The 20835-nt window shown below is 32.8% G+C and overlaps 2 protein-coding genes across 3 annotated transcripts; both read right to left on the bottom strand.

Annotated features, from left to right (window-relative positions):
• Window positions 1–3916, bottom strand: RBL10 (RHOMBOID-like protein 10). 2 transcript variants are annotated; one of them, XR_013518108.1, is made up of 9 exons: window positions 3544–3911; window positions 3198–3445; window positions 2955–3009; window positions 2762–2842; window positions 1997–2093; window positions 1543–1610; window positions 884–1272; window positions 361–709; window positions 1–276 (listed from the first exon to the last, which is right to left on the bottom strand). XR_013518108.1 is itself a non-coding variant. In XM_078323717.1 (9 exons), the coding sequence occupies exons 1-9, from the start codon at window positions 3706–3708 to the stop codon at window positions 223–225; spliced, it is 909 nt and encodes a 302-aa protein (XP_078179843.1). In that variant the 5' UTR covers window positions 3709–3916; the 3' UTR covers window positions 1–222. The 2 variants fall into 2 exon arrangements, 1 of the variants encoding a protein (XP_078179843.1); XM_078323717.1 differs by having other exon boundaries at window positions 361–402; window positions 1174–1272; window positions 3544–3916.
• Window positions 3917–8720: 4804 nt separating this feature from the next.
• On the bottom strand, window positions 8721–13561 carry ABCB27 (transporter associated with antigen processing protein 2). Its single transcript, XM_078323716.1, has 17 exons — window positions 13253–13561; window positions 13004–13048; window positions 12488–12523; window positions 12301–12375; window positions 12083–12207; window positions 11906–12005; window positions 11363–11534; window positions 11069–11187; window positions 10850–10960; window positions 10605–10749; window positions 10386–10518; window positions 10223–10298; window positions 10066–10131; window positions 9858–9965; window positions 9652–9759; window positions 9371–9568; window positions 8721–9197 (listed from the first exon to the last, which is right to left on the bottom strand). The coding sequence occupies exons 1-17, from the start codon at window positions 13322–13324 to the stop codon at window positions 8967–8969; spliced, it is 1920 nt and encodes a 639-aa protein (XP_078179842.1). The 5' UTR covers window positions 13325–13561; the 3' UTR covers window positions 8721–8966.
• Window positions 13562–20835: the final 7274 nt, after the last annotated feature.

Below are 20835 nucleotides of genomic sequence, written 5' to 3'. Positions count from 1 at the left end.
AAAAATTTCACAAAAATGCATTAACACTTAACAGTAAGATAACATGCGGAAATGCAGTACATGTCTTCTTTTCATGTCCTCTGCTGATTTGAACTTTACATGAATCCTACACAAGCTCTAAATTCAAAACGAACATTTTCTTTTGATTATATTTGAAGATTGAAATAGAGGCTATGTATGTGTAAGAATATACTTATCTATATAAGAGTCAAATTGATACTCCTATTGGCGATTGAGATACCATGATACAGCTGCTCCACCAAGCAAGCCTCCCAACTAGAATTGCTCAAATTTTTTTCTAAATTAATTAAATAATCTTAGCTGCAGTTGAAATACATAAAATAATTAAACAAGACTTACATGGCCCCAGTTATCAATGCCTTTAGTGGTCAATCCGATAACCTGCAGATAAAGCAATTACATCCAGAAAAAAAGGGTCGTAAATTTTATAGGGTGGGAATCCATTGAGAACCATTTACTTCGATAGCCATAAAAAATAATTTATATTTTTGAAAACCAATAAGTAAAATGTAATCTACACTTTATACATGTCATATACATGAAAATGATGAAATTTATGCAAATTTCACCGTTCTTCAGCAACATCTTCATTTAACAGTATTTGATAAAATGTCAAATGATATTTAAATTACGTGAAAATTGATACACAGCCAATTTACAAGGAAAACAATACATCTATAATCTTTTTCTTTATATATATATATATATGAGGTTGGCTATTCTACTTCCATAAGCATATGAGAGCATATGCTTATAACTCGTTTTTGCGTTTTCAACATATTCTCCACATTAATATGTGTTTGGAGACCAAATTTTACATTTTTTATAATTTTTTTACTATTTTTTCAGAATTTTTCAAAACAGGGTTTTTCATATTTTTGGAATATGATTTGAGAGAGGTTGTCAAGATATAATGTTGTCAAGGAATCCCCACCCATTTTTATATTTCAAGGAAAAACTGCCATTAATATATATTTAGTGGTATGAGATGCTGCGTGTTTCTAAAGCACGCTAGCTGATGCAAAATTACAGCCTGACCCATGCTCTTGATGCCCCAGTTGCAACTACCAGGGGCAACTATTATGGAGGCAGATTGAAATTTTGCACAAAGTATTTTTTTTTTTAATAAACTCAAGTTAGATGGAGTAACACCATATTCAAGGCAATGACAGATCCAATGCGCTCTAGCTGCTTGTCTGCACTCCGGATCCGATTTTTATTCCTCCAAATATACACTGCGTATGCACCAACCTATAGCAAGCAAGTGTATTTTGCAATATTACTACATCAAATACCAAAACTTACACACAGCCGTTCCTCATTCAAAGAGGTATTTACAAAGAGAGCTGACATTAACATCATCCAAGAAATGAGGAAAATCTTAGTGTAGAAGATATTACCAAATTTTCCTCTAGTTTACTTGATTTTCTTGTTTTAAATATATAGCAAGCAAAGTTTTGCGGGTATAAAAAAATGAAATAATCAGAAGTAACAACAGGAAACATAGACAGAGTTGTTTACCAGACCACAGACAGCTCCAGATGCGCCTAATGAAGGGGCGGGGCAGAAATGGTAGCTCATAAGTGAACCTATTTTTTTTTTTAGTGAAATGTTGAAATTCAACTAATTCAAGATCAATTCAATAAGAAAAAAGAAGAAGGTAACTCGACAAAAAGCATAACTTTTATCAACCGCCAAATTAGCAAAAACTCCTTCATTTGGTTATGTATATAGCACCGACCACTTGGATATATTTGAACCATATATTGCATGTGTAAACCATCTGCATAGTTCACCTTCTTTGGAAATAATACATCGCTTGCATGTTTCATGATGCACCAATTTCTTCATATAACAATATAATACACTAGAGGTTGTTGTTGGGCTTTTGAGGGTATGGTATTAGGACTCTACCAAGTCTACTTTAATTGATCTAGTTTAAATCTAGGCATGTCATCATGTTTATGTTTCATACTTGCAAGCGCCGAAGAAAAATAAATTTCCAGAAATCGACTGGGTCCCACAAGACGCTCGACTGGAGGACCAATTGAGTTCAACGAATAGCAGTTCACCTGCAAAACAATTGAATAAGACACTTAAGTTCCGAGCTGGCAATATCTGATCCAACCAAACAAAAAAGAAAAACCTGACTGCCAGAACCCTAAAATTAAACCCAAACCTAAATCCAACCAGACCTAAGCCTGAGTGATCCTGCAATTAGCTAACATGCAAATAAGTCTAACATCAAGGCGAACCTTATCTGATCTAGAAAATCGAGTGCAATACCATCTTTGGGCAAACCTGTCAACCTAAAATGACCTTAATACATAAACATTCAAGCCTGAAGCATGCTGGGAACTGAAATTGATCCGGACCATGTTGACTTATTCTGAACCATGATATAGTGGCAACAAAATATACCAACCATTGCAATACCCGTCAATTCTGATAGAAGCAGGGAGGTAAAGAAAATTTATTCCCCGATCTCTTTTTGTGCTTTCTGGTTACTGCATTGCACACTTTAGGATTAATTGAGCCTAAACAACACAAGTGGCACTTTAAATAAAAATAGGAGAAAGGCAACAAAAAGAAAAAAACACCACAAAAGCATCATGTGGCTTCTAGTCTTCTACTTTGCTAGGGAGGTACATTTCTAGGCTCTTCTCACCCCCATAAATTTAAACGATACTGTAGGATTCTAACCAAAATAATTTTATTTTTCTGATATTAGATTTCTTACCATTAGGTGAAGAATGTTTGCATGTAGAAAAGATGACGTGGCCAATCTCCAAATTTGTCCTTCACGAATCAAGCTGTTCACCTTCTCAAAAAAAAGAAAATAGAAGACGTAAGAAATTTGTTGGTTTTTGAAATCATAATGTAAGAAAAAACAGCAAGGAACTAGGTCCAAAAAGGAAAGTTAAGAATCCAACCTTGGCTCCCCACAAAACCAGCCTACCTTTTGATGCAACCTGAGCCCCATAGGCCCTAAGAATGTAACAAATTATTAGAAATTAAAAAGGTATTTTGAAATTGTACATCCGTGCAAATTTTATTTATAACATTTTACAAAAATTAAGGCTCAACAGCATATCTGGCTTACTGATACTGGAATGTCAACCTTCATCTAAAATTAATCAAGCAAAGATTATTCAAAGTTGAAATCTTCAACTTACAAAAGATTTGCACCGAGAAGAACATCCGTCCAGAACCTTTTATTAGAATTGTTCCTCTGAAAATTCTTAACAAGGGACTCGATACTGCTCAGAAACCCTTCTTCCCTATCAAATTCCTTCCTGGCAATCAAACAGAACTGCGGCCGTACACCAGATTGAATACTTCCAAACACTAGGCATTTCTTCGAACACATGTTGCTCCACATGAGAATGGAACCAGATTTCAATTCTTCCAGCTTACTGCGTAACTGCACATTAAGATCTCAAAATACTTTAATAAGGAAGAATAACAAATTTGATTTTCTTTTATCGGTTAATATAAGGATTAAGGAAAACAGTGCTGTGCCTGGGATTGAGAGCAATGGAGAAGGCGGAGATAGTCAGAGGAGAAGCGTCGGAGTGTTGAATCGAGCTGGACTCCGGCGAACACCGTGGAAATTTGGCCCGAGGAGTTCTCGCTGGAGACATGGGGGGCCAGTAGCGAATGAAAGGGAGGCATCGATGGCGCCATTTTTTGGTTCCGAGTTTTCTTTTGTAAAAAGATGGACTGATGATCTTTCTCTCTTCCTATATCTTTTTGGGGAGGCCAGAAATTTACAGTCGAATATTCTTGAAGAATTCTTGTGGTCGACCTTGAATATTTGTATTTATACTTCTTCAAACCTTCATTTCTTCATGCTTTGCAAGCCTGACAATATTTACTCGATAGAAGATGTCAAATTAATTTAGAATTACACACAAAACATGTCACGACATAAAAGTCTAGTGGAATAAACGTGTTGTGCCAAGTGGCTTAATCAGGATATTTTGAGTCAGGGTACACAAAAACTGGATTCAGGTTTAACCTCTAATGTTGATTTATATTTCTGGGCAAATCGAGTTCGAGTTAACTTTTTTTAAATGGGTTTGAATTGCTTCCATGACTCTGTTCTCTGTTCGGCAGTCTCCATTCCCACAGGATTTAGTTGGAATTTGTAATAATTTCTATTTAAATTTCCAAAGCTGTTCGGCTGTACAGGATTTTTTTTTATTATTCTCATTTTATTTTCTACGCTAATTTCCATATCGGTGTAAATTTGTAGGAACAAAAAACGGAGCTTGGAATGCATTTTTTTTTCCCATTCCTTCTCTCTCTTGACTGGGCTCACACTACAACTTTTAAAATTGTTTTTTTTTTTCTCTCTCACCCACGTGAACAACTTTTCTTTCTCTTTCTGATTTTGTCATCTAACAAGCTTTCACTATGATCTATATATAAGGTCCTCCCTTTTGTCTCTTTTCTATTGTGGGATTAATAATGGTTCGGTCTAGTCAGACATATTTAATCACATATTTGAATTTGCCCCCACATGTTAGTTGTTATATTGAATATCCTAGCACATATTTTCAAAGTTAGTTGCCACTTATATTTATAAATGTTTATAAATAAATATATTATAATTAATAAGTAATGTTTATATATATATTTTTTAATTACATATTTATAAATCTTTTTTTTACAACACATTTTAAATATTTTGTTTATAAATGTATATAAAATATTATTATTATTTATAAATTTTTATTAAATGTTTATGTTTTCTTAATTGTTTTATTTATCTGTTTATAAATATTTCTTATTTTATTTATTCCATTTCATTAAATACTTCTTATTTAATTATATATATATATATATATATTATAAAAAAATAATCAATAATTAAATGTTTGTTTGTTTTCTAATTTTTGTAATTATATATTTTAAATGCTTGTTTGTTTCTTTATAAATGTTTATTTTTTGTAAATGTTTTTAATTGTTGTTTTCTTATTTTTTTTAATTTATTTATAAAATTTTCTTATTTTATTTGTACCATTCTAGTAATATTTTTTATTAGAAATGGTTCATCCTTTTAATATTATTATTTAATCAATTTTATTTAATTTCATTAGTATAATTTAAAAAATCAATACATAACATAATGCTATACTATTCAAAAATAGAAATTAAATAAAAAATAATTTATAACTAAACTAAACTAAAACAATTAAATAAATATACATATTTTAAAATAAATAAAGATTTCTCACAATTAATCCCATGATACAAACGAACACTCATTTTCTCATATTCCCATAATTAATCCCGTTATTCCCTACTCGTGGGTTCCCACTTTTTCAAAAGTGAATTCCTATTCCCATTCCCATTCCGTAATCCCGTGACATCCGAACACGCCCTTAGAAGCTAACTTGTTTGACTCACGAGCAAACTTGATTTATATGTCCGAGTTGATGAGTTTGCTTGTTGGGTTTGACTGGATCTTGTTTTAAGAAGAAAATAAATTTTATTAACTTATTTGATCGAGCTGTACTGAGCTAGATATAGGGGTGTAAACGGTCAGATACGGATCGGATAGTGGTCTTACCATATATGTTATAATTTTTGGATACAGATACGAATACGAATAGTCTCGGATACAGATTGGATATTAAACGTTACAGATACAGATCAGATTTCAGACAGATACGAATATTTTTCATAATTAGCTTGTTGGTTACAAAACATCTATTATATTATTAAAATATTAGTCACTAATTATGTCATAGTATTATATTGTTCATCAATATATATATATATATATATAGAGAGAGAGAGAGAGTGGCTAATATCAAAACGTTTGTTCCAACCCTCAGGAACAAACGGTTCAGTTCTCCAATTTGCAAAGTCCAAACGACCGATCCGAACCGTTAGATGTTTAATCCATATTGAAATGTGCTTGGAGACCAAATTTTACATTTTTTGGAATTTTTTTGCTACTTATTAAGATGGTTTGAAATTGCTGTTTTCCAGTGGTGCAAAATTTTAATAAAAACAACGATTTTCAAACCATCTTAATAAATAGCAAAAAAATTCCAAAAAATGTAAAATTTGGTCTCCAAGCACATTTCAATATGGATTAAACATCTAACGGTTCGGATCGGTCGTTTGGACTTTCCAAATCGGAAAATGACTTGGTTGCACGGGAGGGTTTGGTGCAAACGTTTTGATATTAGCCTATCTCTCTCTCTCTCTATATATATATATAGAGAGAGAGAGAGAGAGGTGGGCTACGGTGAGTTGCGAAATAAAACGCGTTTCTACTTCACGCCGTATTTTTATTTTGAAAGTCCAAATGACCGATCCGAACCGTTAGATGTTTAATCCATATTGAAATGTGCTTGGAGACCAAATTTTACATTTTTTAGAATTTTTTTGCTATTTATTAAGTATTTTTTAAAATTGCTGTTTTGCTGTAAACAGTAAAAAACAGTAAAATTTTCTGGACCATCAGATCAGCGACTTTCAAAATTGCTTAATAAATAGTAAAAAAATTCCAAAAAATGTAAAATTTGGTCTCCAAGCACATTTCAATATGGAGAACAAGATGAACGGTTCGGATCGACGTTTTGAACTTTAAAATCGCAAAATATGAGCGTGAAGTAAAATAGTCGCTTTACTTCGCAACTCACCGTAGCCTAGCTCTATATATATATATATATATATATATATATATATATATATATATATATATCTATATGCAATTTAATAAATTATTGTAATATAATAAATCAATTTAAGAACATATAGCACATTTGTTGTGGTTTAAAAGTGTAAACGATCAGATACGGATAGTTAAATGTCTTACCATATTGTTATCCGTTATAATTTTTCAGATACAGATATGGATACGGATAGTTTCAGATACGGATACGGATAATATCCGATCCGTTTACATCCGGATCCAGATCCAGACGAAATCGGATAATATTCGATCCGTTTACACCCCTAGCTAGACAGTATAAAATGCACACAAATTCATACAAATTCACAAATTGATGCCTAGTCAAGCTGGCGAGCTAGCTAGATCCCAACTTGAACTTGTTAATTTTGAACCGAGTTAGTGACGAGCTGACTCGTTAATAGCTCAGTCCGAAAACAAACGAGCTGTTAGTGAGTGAATCAACTACGAGTCACAATAGCTTGTAAATGCATTGTAATATTTTTTTGTGCATAATATTTGAAACATTTTAAGCAAAAATATTCACGTCTGTAGTACCTATCAGGTTGCATAATATTTGCTACCTAGCTTGTAAAAACGTTCAAAAAATGAATGCACTAAAATTAGTTTATTAACCTTCTAATTTTGACCGCTTGACTTTATACTAAATTAATTAGAATATTTAAAAATTTCACATGTAGATGCATCACACGTAAGGTAGATGGGTTTCAACGGTTCGGATTCGTCATTTGAAATCGATTTGATGAGTTTTAGAGTTAAGCTCACCAAAACTTTGGTGAGCTTAAGAGCACCCTAGTTCTACTCTGTATAGAGAGTCTATATGTTGATTATCATTATTATACGGCACACACAACTTTCTACATAATTCCAGTATAATTTTGTGCACGATAGTTGTTGTTATATATATTTGACGCAAAAAAAAAAAAAAAAAACCACCAGCATGATGATCATATTTAAAAGACATGTTAATTTTGATGATTATATCACTTGAATTTAAGAGCCAATTAATTAAAATTATGAGCCGACAAAAGCAATATGTTGTAAATACGTTCTAGCTGATTTGTGTGATTTATCTGATCGCCTCATATCGCCTTTCCTTCAATGGTTCAAGGTTTCAACACTGCAAAGTGGTGATGTTGCTTTGACATTGACTTGCAGAATTGGATACATTAATTTTCTTTAACACCACAACCCCAATCTTACAACAATGTGTATTATGTACTGCAGCATTTGAGTTTACTTCATTTAACTTGTACCATCATTTCTGACAAGTCTTCTATCCGTATATCTCCTTGAAAAATGTATTTTTCAAATTCAAACACAAAGCTAAAATCGAGTATGGAATTTCCCTTCATTTTCTCTAGATAAATTAAGCACAGACATTTTTGTTATTATACAAGAAATTAATAGAGATCTGTGGGAAATAGACTATTGTATACCTTTGAAAGATGCAAACTTAGTAGAAATAATAAGAGGTTCAGTTTTGTGGAATTTATAGCTGGATAGGAACAGAATTGTTTTCAAAGATGGAAGAATACAGGATATTAAATCTTTAGGTTAAAAAATCTGACTTAAGCTCTCAACTTAATCTCATTTTGCCTTGTGATGTGAAGGACCTGATAGGTACTACAGTAGCAACTTTCATGGAGAAAGAACAGGATATGATCCCTGTGCTTTAAGCAGGGACAACTTTGGATGGTGAGGATGCTACTCAAAACAGCCAGTTGCAGTCTTCTGGGATTACTTAGTTTGTCAGGGTCTTTTTGCTTAATTGTCTTTTGTAGCAATTGTGTTGTTTGCAGGGTATATTTTGTTGTGTGCTTGTGGTATTTGCTTAGTACCAGTTTTTGTATTTTGTGAGTTTGGTTACTGGTACCAGAGAGGTGGTACCAATTGGAACTGTAATGAGTTTGTAAGGTTTTCATGTTAATGGAAATCGGTGGAATACTCCACTTCTTTTCAAAACAAAAAAAAAAAAACTGCTGTGTGTCCCTATAAGATCCTCTTGTATGACACAGAATTACAGGATAACACTGGCTTAGCCACTCTAGAGAATGTTCCCTAGCACCGGTACTATATTAATTTATCAATACAAATCTATATCAGTTGGAATCTAGATTCACAACTTGAACATGTCAACAAGTTTGTACTGACAAGAAGATCAATATTTCCGTGTTTGCTATATCTCTGTGTACTAGAGAAATAAATAAGAGGTTCAGCAAAGTAATTCAGTTTACTCCTCATTGACAATGTCAGTTTCAGCTTCAAATTTGGGGCCTTGTTGCAATTGGCGCTTGACAAGAGCCGTATAGATCCCGTTCTGGCAAAGTAGCTCATCATGGGTCCCACTCTCCACAATTTGACCATCTGATATGACAGCTACACTATCGGCACTCTGAACAGTTGAGAGACGGTGTGCGATTACAAGGACAGTTCTCCCTCTCATCAAAGAATCCATAGCATCCTGTTCAATTATTCCATATTTAAGATGGTTCAATGGCCCATAATCCAAAATTTTACAGAAACACCAATAAACACAATAAAAGCAGACATTAATTCTCTAAATAAAGATGCATAAACTAAAGGATTAAAGGTATTGTGCATGAGTTTATCTTTTATTTAAGAAAAAAGAAATACCTGAACAAGATATTCACTTTCAGCATCAAGAGCACTTGTAGCCTCATCCAAGAGAAGCACACGTGGGTTCATCAGTAAAGCCCTTGCTATTGCCACTCTCTGCTTCTGGCCTCCTGACAGTCTTATCCCTCTTTCTCCAACAACCGTCTTGTACTTGTCTGGAAATTTCGATATAAACTCGTGCGCATTTGCCATTCTCTGTATTTCATTTTTCTTATGTAAATAAAATCAAGTTTGGTTGTAAATTTTAATGTATATTTCTTTCAGTAAGATTTACGTACAGCAATGTTTTCAATATCAGCTTCACTGGCTGTTCCATCCAGGCCATAAGCAATGTTCTCTTCAATCGAGCAGTTAAATAGTGTCGGTTCCTGGCTTACTATGCTCACCTGAATTATTTTTGCCAAGATAAATGAGAGATAATATTAAGCACAAGTACTTGTAAAATTTCCTCCAATAAAACAATGATGGATTATATAGCAAGTACCTGTTTGTGGAGATACTTGTGCGATATATCTACCAAGGGGATGCCATTTAGTAATATCTTCCCCTTTAAAGGGTCATAAAACCGCTGTATCAGGTTTGCTATGGTGGTCTGCAAAGACACAAAAAATTCCACCATTTTATGTATGATATATAGCGCAAGTTAGCAACCCATGATATGATAGAATAAAATAAATTAAGAAAAGAGTTACTTTTCCACCACCACTTGGCCCAACAAGTGCAACCTTCTGACCTGGGTTCAATTTCAGTGTAATTCCCTGCAATTTTAATGGTGTAAATTTTCATAAAGATGGGACATATTAATTTTATTGTCTATGAAGAATTTGATAATCTAATTTCAAAATTTACTTTAAGTATCATGTGAGAAGATCGGGAAGGATAGGAGAACCACACATCATCCAGTTCAACATCGCCTTCATTATCACTAAATCCAGAACAAACAAATTAAAAAAAAAAAAAATTGAATCTAGGAAATTCAAATAAAAAATTATGCCAGTCCAGGGAATCTCACATAATTGGACATTTATCTCCAGAGGTAGGCATAGAGGAAACCCGATCCAATAGCTGAAACACTCTCCGGCTTGCACCTGTTGCCTTCATTACAGTAGTGTATAACCCAGACAAGGCCGATACAGACGAACCAACTGTCACCATGCAACAAAACTACATCAGAACTAGTATTCAGTACCACCAAGGGTAAAATAGGCATATCCTAATACCGATAAGTTACCTGTAAGACTGTAAAGGATGAAGGATGTGAGAGCACCAGCAGTCATAGATCCTTTGATAGTTAAATTAGCTCCATAAATCACTACTGTTACCACTGACAATGTTGACGCAGCATTCATACCTCCCGAGAATAGCCCCACTAATTTCTAAACAATCACATATAATCATTCCATAACGTTAAGAAAATGCTTCTAAGCAAAATAATAAAATATTTGTAGGAACATGCATTGAGAAAGAATAACTAACAGCTTGCTTGAGTCCTAGTTTCAAGGTCTCGTCCACTTTGTTGGAGTAGCGTGACACCTCATGACCCTCTTGTGCAAAGGATCTGACTGTGCGAATCGCACCAAATGACTCCTGAAATTGAATCAACTATTCTTGTCAGATCATATCTCAGAAGCTACTGTCAAGAACTCAAATTAAATTGATATATTATGAAGATACAGAAGTTCTGATCAATTGAACCTCAGCAATGGAAGAAGCAACAGCTGCAGCAGCCTGAGTCTGATGAGATAGTTCACGCAGGTACCTACCAAAGGTACGAACTCCAACTGATATTACAGGCACCACAACCAGTGCCAACACTGTGATCCAAAGAAAGAAATTATGAGCACTACAAAAACTTCACAGTTTAAGGTAGCTAAAAAATTATATCAGTTTTTATTTGTGTGTATGCTTGTGCAATGTTATAGCCTCAAATTATAAGCAAGCATTAACATCGAAGCAGGCGAAAATTGTAATCTGTACTTTGACACTCACATGTTAGCTTCCAAGAAGTGAGAAACATGTACCCGAGACCCATTAGTGTGGTTGCAATGTTGCGCAGAGCCTCAGAAAGGTTAGTAGTGGCCGCATTCTTTATTACTTGTGTATCCTCTGAAAGCCGACTCAAGAGCTCTCCAGTTCTCGTCACATCAAAAAATGCTATTTCCTGTGAAAATGGCATTTGGGAGTTATATTAGCATGCGGAGAGAATAAATTCATGATTGAATTTACCTTCTTGCAAATTTCACACAATATCTATTATATTTTCAAGTAAAAACCCATTCTCATATTTGATGTTCTACCCACCATATTTTCTTTATGTCTAGATCAAGTGGCATTATAGGAAATAGAGAGGGTAATGAGTTAGGACAGATATGTCAATATGTAATGGAAGAGACCTGCTGAAATATCTCAGGCATGTTGGGTGTTGATAGGAAGTATGATATGTGCCGAGTGCCATTAGCAGATAAAATAGATACTGGCTTTAATTTGCAAAATACATTGTCATAGTAATAAGGTAAAGCATAGAAAAAGTACCTGGTTAACAAGATGAGTGAACAAGTCTTTCCTTAGTCGTGCAACAACTCTCTCACTAGCTGAATTGAAAAGCCAAGCACGTAGCGCTGAGCAAATTGATCTGCATGAACTCACTTTTAAGAGTCTATATATAAAATTTAGCCCCTTTTGGTTTTAGATGAATAAAACAAAAGTTACCCTATAACAACAATGAGAACAATGTCCAATATTGTGTCCCTGACAGCATCTAGGGCTTCAGCTTTTTCTTCAGGCTCACTTATGTCTCCTGACACAATATCTATAATCTGTCCCCCATATTTTGGCTGTATTTTCAAAAACGTTAAATTACCAGTTCAGAGAGCCTTATGCAAGTAAAATAAGAAGGAAATTTGGAATGATGGAAAAATATAACTTACAATAAGAATGTTACTGAAGGAAGCAATGAGCAATGCAATAGTACCAATAACCAAACTTCCAGCCTCTGGCTTCGCCTAAAATTTCACTTGCAAATGAGTTGTGGTATCAAGCAAAGAAACAATATATAAAGCAGGCAACAAATTATAATGATAAAAAAATAAGAGCAAAAGAGGACATCTTAATTACCAGGCTGAAAATTCGGCAGAAGGTGACATTTCCTGGCTGGGTTAAATAGTGCAGTACTGTCAGTAATATCCCACATTAACAAAAAATATATATATATATTGTTGTTAATTTATTACTAAAGCAAGGATTACTGTATGGGTTTCAAGTAGGGCTGCAAACGAATCAAACCAAGTCAAACTTACTCTAGTTTGAGTTTGAGTTTGAATAAGATTCGAATCGAACTGGTTTGATTTGTTTCAGAACGAACTTCAATCGAACGAGTTAATTGCGATTTTTTTTTCGAATCGAAGTCAATTGAATCACGAACTACGAGCTTTTTTGGCAGCCCTTGTTTCAAGTATCAAGAGGTACTGCCAGTCTATCATTTGTTTTGGTTTTTTAATTTGAAAAATTACTAAATCTTTGACAAGATACTTGAAAAAATAATAATAAACAGGGCCAGAATTGCAATCCTTGCATTGGATGATGAAATTAAGTTTTGAGAAAGAAGGAGAAGAGAGGTAATTAAAAGAACACCTGAACTGTACTGCCTTCTTCTAGATCGCCTAGGCCCAAAGATTCCTATAAAGAAAAACAGTATTACTTGATTATTTCAATCTGGTAAGCAATGATACTTTAATTACAATCAAAATTACAATAAAATTAATCAATTGATGATTCTTTACAGAACACTACACGAATTCAGATTCAGAAGAAATGTAATTATGAAGCTAATTGATGAACAGGGTGAAAACACTGAAAGGAGGTGATTTGGTTATACTATACCCCATTAGAGTTTATCAGTAAGGGGGTCCGAGTAGAGCTGGTCCTGTCGGTTCTTATTCTCATCTTTCCCATCAATGATTTCACTTTTCAATGGGAGGTGAAATAGTGAATATTGATGGAGAACCTATGAACGAAAGAGGCAGTCGATGAGAGGTTCAATTCAACCGATGCGCACCTCTTCTAACTGGTCTCCACTGTACGGGCACTTGGGTTGTACAGGTGGAGGGCACGAGTTGGAAGGGAATCTTTTTTTGTTCTTTTACACAATTTGCCTTTGTTTATAGCAGGCGTACGTGTGATCGGCTGATCGAGTCCGCATCGTCTGCATTAACATACTCTTTTGATTTAATACATATCGACCATCCGATTGTAAACAGAGCCCATCCGGCCCCCACCTAAAATATAGGGAATCATTAACATTAGTGCGGATTTAATTCACACGAATCATAAAGCTGATCGGACAGTCCAAATTCATCAACTGAAAAGATTCCTTTTTGAGTTAATGCAGAGATACGAATTCCGGCTGATCTGGGGTAGGCACGAGGAAGAAAAAGACAAGGTATCCGGTGTTAACCTGTAAGGAGATAGCAAAGACCCGGAAAGTGTGAGGAAATTTTCTATTCATAGAAATTAAGAAAAGGTAGAGAGGGAAACAAAGATTATAGAGTTTGTGATATTAATAGAAAAATTGATACATATTTTATCGATTCTAACAATCAAAATAGTTAGGATAGATAGAATTTGTACCTATTATAATTTATAATTTTTTTTATTTTGCAGATTGTGAAGACGGTGCCGCAAAAGATCCAAAATTGATCTGTTGTTATTTCTGTTTTGCAGACAATGCCGCAGAAGATCCGTAGAAGATTCATATATGTTAGGATGGATATAGATTCTACCTATCCTAACTGTTTTGATTGTTAGAATCAGTAGAATCTGTACCGATCTTTCTACCAATATCACAAACTCTGTACTCTTTCTATTTCTCTCTCTACCTTTTTCTCAATTTCTATGAATAAAAAATTTCCGAAAGTGGAGCGTGGGCTCTCTTTTGTCCGGGATTTTACCTACTTGAAAATGAGAAGAAGAGGAAGCGGTCAATTCTATCGCGTCAAATTCATTGATTTTTAACTACGTCATGGAACTCGTATCCTCTGCATTAACTCAAAAGAGAATTTTTGAGTTAATGAATATTAACCGTCCGATTTGTTTTAAAATGTGTACGAATTAGATCTGCACTAATATTAAAGGATCCATTATATTATAGCAGGATCCGAATTGTCTCTGTTTAAAATCAAACGGTTGAGATTCATTAACTTAAAAGATTCTCCTTTTTAAGTTAATGCAGAGGATAGGCATTCGTTATAATGGGCTCCGCAATCTCTTGATCCGGTTTGACTCGTCTGCACTTGGTCAGATACAGTCGGGCTATGCTGATTCTGCATAATCCGAACAATTTTCTAGTGCAGAAGCACAATTAAAACGAAAATTATTATAAGCTGCAATTTATGTCCAAATCTGCAAAATATAATAACAAGTAAAAAAAAATGATCAGTGTCTCAGGAAGACTACAAAATGGACAATCTCTTTTGAAGAAATTATTAACTTTGGTTAAAATTTTATTTCTTTTAACTAACCAAAGATCATACTTGATTTTAAGAGATATTTTAGACTCATGTAGTAGTATAATCAGAATTGGATATTCCATCGTAGTCTAACCATTTATGCATTGAATAAACATAAAAAAAATAACCATTAGGTGACTATCTCTCTTAATTGCATATTAAAAGATAATGAGTGAGGTTATGGTACTTTGCAATGCGCGGATCGTTCTGTGCATTGGATTTATAAATCTAAATAGTTGATTCAAACTGCTCAACATTATTATCATACGAAAATATACTTAGAGATCAAATTTTATATTATTTAGAATTTTTTACTATTTTTTGAGACAATTAGAAAATCATTTGATCTAAAAATTATGGACCATCCGAAAGTAGTGATTTTCTACTTACAAAAAAACAATAGTAAAAAAATTTCAAAATATATAAAATTTGGTCTCCAAGTATATTTTTATATAATAATAATGTTGAGCAATTTGGATTGACTATTTAAACTTTAAAAATAAAGATATAAATTCAATGTACGGAACAATCCTCGCATTACAAAGTAGTGTAGCCTCACTCAAAGATAATTGCAAAGTGGCTTGTGGAAAGGCTTCAGAGATAATAAGAAATAGATGAGGAAATGTGATGTTAGGAGCACACTCATCAACCCATCTATCTGTCAAAAAATAAGCAGAAGTCCCACTACCAAATTTATGATAATCTATCTAAAGTGGAGAGCACGCATTCCGATAGATGAATTTGAATCATGAAGCAATCTTGAGCGATGAATTCGAATCGGACTGTCTCGATCCAAAATCCAAAGATTGAGTTACTTTAGGGGACGGACTCGGGGCGGAGAGGGGATGAATTCATATTTTACATTATTTCCATTCCTTAAAACTGTCATTGAACCGAATCTCTGCTAAAGTCACTGATACATGGGTTTGGGTGGATTTTGAAGCAAAACTATATTCAATATTTAAATGTCAAAATTCACTCCGAATTTGCGTGTCAATGACTTTTAGGGGCATAAATTTTCTACCCACAGAAAAACAGGTTATCCGGTTCCTTTGTAACCCCTCTTTTTCTCTATTATTTGTCAAGCACAACCTAATACATTATGGGACAATAATTAAAATGATTGAAAGATATAAAGAAACAAAGAAAAACAAAATAAACGAGTAGAACTGGAGTGTTCTTAAACTTATCAAGTTTTTTAGTGAGCTTAATTCTAAAATTTATCAGATTGACTTTAAACGATAAATTTAAAATATTAAAATCGATGTAGTTCATAAATGATACGCTTACATGTTAAATCTACATTTTTTTTTCGAATTAATTTAGTATAAAGTCAAGCTGATAAAAAACAATGAAAAATGACTTAAACTTTTTTGACCGATTAACTTTATACTAAATTAATTCAAAGTTTTATAAATTTAATATTTAAACGCACTATATCAATTTCAAAGGTTACATTCCAATAGTTTGAGAGTTAAAACTCACTAAATTTTTTGATGAACTTGAGAACACTCTAGTTCCAAATCATACTATGCAGCATACGTAGCTGTTGTATATTTTTTAGGTTTAGGATTTTTAGGCCCTTTTTAATATATTTTTTCACTTTAAATTTATAGCCTCAATATTCAATATATACAAGATAATTGCAAGCATACAATCTAATCCAACATAGTTTTAGGTTCGATCACAAAGACTAACAACAAATATAAATTTTTACTAAACTAATTAAAACTAGATGTAAAAGAAATGTTCCTTTTTTTTCGGGAAGGGGGTAGGAGTGCAAACGGATCGGATAATATCTGACCGTATTCGAAAATTAGATACGGATATCTAATATTCGAATATTCATGTGGATACAAATACATATATAATTTTCAATTTTAATTATCTGTATCTAAATATTAGATATATATCATATAATTTAATATTTATTATGAAAATATTTATGTATATATCAACGGATATCCCACATTTTGTTTGAATTTTGGTTAGTTTGTGAATTCAGTTTGTAAGTAAACAATTTAAACAATGAATTGTGGTAATTCAAGAGATGAAGTTAAAGGGCTTGCATATAATTCTTTGATTAATTACCTGCTCAATTTTGAAAGTCGCTGATCTGATGGTCTAGAAAATTTTACTGTTTTTTACTGTTCACAGCAAAACAGCAATTTTAAAAAATGCTTAATAAATAGTAAAAAAATTCCAAAAAATGTAAAATTTGGTATCCAAGCACATTTCAATATGGATTAAACATCTAACGGTTCAGATCAGTCGTTTGGACTTTCAAAATAAAAATACAGCGTGAAGTAGAAATGCGTTTTACTTCGCAACTCACCGTAGCTCATCTCTCTCTCTCTCTCTCTCTCTCTCTCTCTCTCTATATATATATATATATATATAGGATTTGGCCAATATGCTATGGGTAGCTAAGAGGCCTCCCGTGCTACGGCTCAATATTCGACTTTTGAAAATCCTAACGGTTGATCCGAACCGTTCATCTTGTTCTCCATATTAATATGTGTTTGGAGACCAAATTTTACATTTTTTGGAAATTGTTTACTATTTTTTTAGATTTATTGAATATCGCTGTTTTTTATGATCCAGATTTGTCCGAAAAACAACGATTTTCAATAAATCTAAAAAAATAGTAAAAAATTTCCAAAAAATGTAAAATTTGGTCTCCAAGCACATATTAATATGAAAAACAAGATGAACGGTTCGGATCGACTGTTAGGATTTTGAAAAGTCAAATATTGAGCTGTAGCACGGGAGGCCTCTTAGCTACCCATAGCACCGTAGCCAAGTCCTATATATATATATATATATTAATGTTTGATCTGATGGGGTTTTTTAATCCTAAAATAGCATCAAAGTTCACTTTTGTAAATTTATGTTATGTCTAAAACAATTTAAGTTTCATGATTGAGTTGTTCACCCTAGTGCGCCATAAGCACATGTTAGCCTAAATTATCTCTAAATACTGATATTTCTGGATTAATTAAGTTATTCATACTTATATCTAGTCAATTCTAGAGGTTCTAATTAAATACTAGGTTTCTCCGTTAAGTCCTTCGTCTAATCCTAACTTTTAGTTCTCTTAGTTCCGGACTAAGATCAAAGTTGGTCAATTCTTAGTCCAAAGCTACGTAAGTAATTAAAACTAAGTGAGATACTAATCTCAAGCATACAAATCATGCAAGCACATAAATATATTAAATTAACAAAAAAAAAAAAAAAATCAATCACAGACAATCATAATAGAAAACGAACCGAGTAAGCAATTCATATTTACAACCTAAGCCTCCTATAGAGAAACACTAGACTCTCATGGATGCAATAAAATTCATGGTAATATCCAAGTAAGAATACATGAAAAATAAAAAAAAAATAGAGTAAAAGAATACACCGTACCAATCTCTTGTGTCGCCTCTGTCCTCTCTCTCTAGCAATAATAGGGGTGTCAATGGGTACGGTACGGGTCGGGTGGAGACATTTTCATATCCATACCCATTAAAATTGACTTTATCCATACCCTACCCTACCCATTAAAACTTGATTTTACTCTACCCTACCCTTACCCGTTAATATTATCGGGTAACGAAACGGTAGCGGGTGAATAACGGATAATATTAGTATAATAATTAGTTTTATTATATTTTACAAATTAAACATCAAAAACTCATTCATTTCACATATACATAATTGCATTTCTAATAAAAAAATAAAAAAAATGTGCAATCAATTCCAACTAAATTATTTTTTATAAAGAATAAAAATTCAAAAATACGAATATACATTTAAGTGGGTTGAAAATTGAATTGAATATACGGGTACGAAATAGTCATTACACATACCCTTACCCATTTATTTAACGAAAAAAAATTCTTACCCATACCCAATAAACTAACGAAAAAAAAATCTTACCCATATCCGCCTTATTGAATACGATACGGGTCGGGTAAACAGCTAAAAATGTACCATTGACACCCCTAAGCAATAATCCTCAGAAATCGTCGTTTGGCTTTCGCTTCACGCTAAAAAATCACCTTCAAAGAGTAGAATAATTGTGGAGAGTAATGATAGCTCTTCAAAATTCTTTAATATGGGATTATGACTTTGTGCGACTGCACAAATGGCTGGTGCGGCCCACCTCTCCTCCGTCGCGTCACCTTTGCTCAGTTGCGCGGCTTGCGCCGCCTCTTTGCGTCTCTCAGCCGCTGCACCTTTTAAAATCGATGTATGTCATAAATAATACGTTTACGTGTTAAATCTACATTTTTTTTAAATGTAGTATAAAGTCAAGCTTTTAAAAAATAATGAAAAATGAATGCAGTAAAAATTAACTTATAAATTTTTTTGACCAATTGACTTTATATTAAATTAATTCAAAACTTTATTAATTTAACATTTAAACATATCACTAGTGAAGTAGATTGATTTTAAAGGTTTTAATTAGTCATTTTAAAGCATTTCAATAATTTTAGAGTTAAAATTCACTAAAAAAATTTTATGAGCTTGAGAACACTCTAGTTCCAACTAAGCAGACTAGCAGAGTCAAAAAGTACGTGGAGCAATGCAACTAGATAAACAAACTTTAAACTATATATATTGCAATTTGGGAATGAAAAAAAAACTACCATTGTAATATATAAAAATTACGTGATAAAACAAAAAAAAATATGTATCTTACAAAATAAATTTCGCTCCCAAAAGCATCCATTAGTTTCTAACTTTAATATTCAAAAGTTTATGAAAAATTATATACAATATATTTTATGTAACAAATAGACATATTTGCATGGATTAAAATTAATGAATTATAAAAAATTATTAGAAACTCCCAAAGTAATTCAAGACTGGACTCATTTTACTTAAAACAATTAAAAAATTCCGTGAAAAAAATTAGCACAAATATCTAAAATACCTTTTGTGCTGTTAGTCTGTTTAAATGAAAAACAAATAATAATTTCTGCCTCCTACACGAAAGCCATAGAGGATCACGGCCACACAATAATATGTGACCCATTGACCCATTTCCGTGATCCGTTTACTGCAATTCTATCTTGCCTTCAGATTTGTCTACATAGTGTTTACCACAGAAGATTCTGAGATGTAAATTCGAGAAAAATATGTATTGTCGACAAAAGAGAATTCGCACTCTCTGAGATATCTCAGACTTTCAGTGTTTTTCTGGAAAATCTCAACCGTTAAAATATGTTCGGCACGAATCTTAAAGCACAAATAATACTGCAACGTGTTCTGTTGGCTGAACTATCGTGTAAGATTGTTTTTATTACATTTTTTTTTTGTATAAACACAGTAGTGTCTAGTCAACACGACTCGTGAGTCATGAATCGGTTTTCTTGAACTGATAGACACAGTTAAAAAAAAAAAAAAAAAAAAATATATAAGTTTATGCTGAAAAATAAAAAAATTTGAAATTCGGAGTGTGCTTTTTGAAAAAAAGTCTCAAAATATTGAAAAGTAACTTAAGAGGAAAAGCAAAATTAAAAAAATATCCTAGAATTTATATTTCAAAAATCAATATATGTCGGAGACTAATTATTGTTTAAAATAGGGATGATAAAAAAGCTCATAGTTTGTGAATCCATCGGGACTCGTATCTAACTCGATCGCAAATAGCTCGTTCGTTAATACATGATGCTGCCCTTTATAAAATTATATTTCATATATAATTGTCAATTGAGAAATTATATGAAACTAAAATATTTTTAAATGTACAAGAAAATTAAAACAATTATTACATTGTTTTACATACGAATATTGTGACATCATCCAGGAAGATATTTTGGGGATCCATTTTATTTTTATTTTTGTAAGATTCCAGCGGTTCATTATTTCACTCTTGAAGACCATTCAATTTTCAAGTCGCTGGTCGACTGTGACCGGTCCATTACCCAATTAATTAATATCATCCTCATCCTCTTATAAATCAGG

The sequence above is a fragment of the Carex rostrata genome, chromosome 22 (assembly GCF_964058835.1).
Source record: "Carex rostrata chromosome 22, lpCarRost1.2, whole genome shotgun sequence".
Classification (NCBI taxonomy): domain Eukaryota; kingdom Viridiplantae; phylum Streptophyta; class Magnoliopsida; order Poales; family Cyperaceae; genus Carex; species Carex rostrata.
This window is presented reverse-complemented; position numbering and strand designations above follow the sequence as displayed.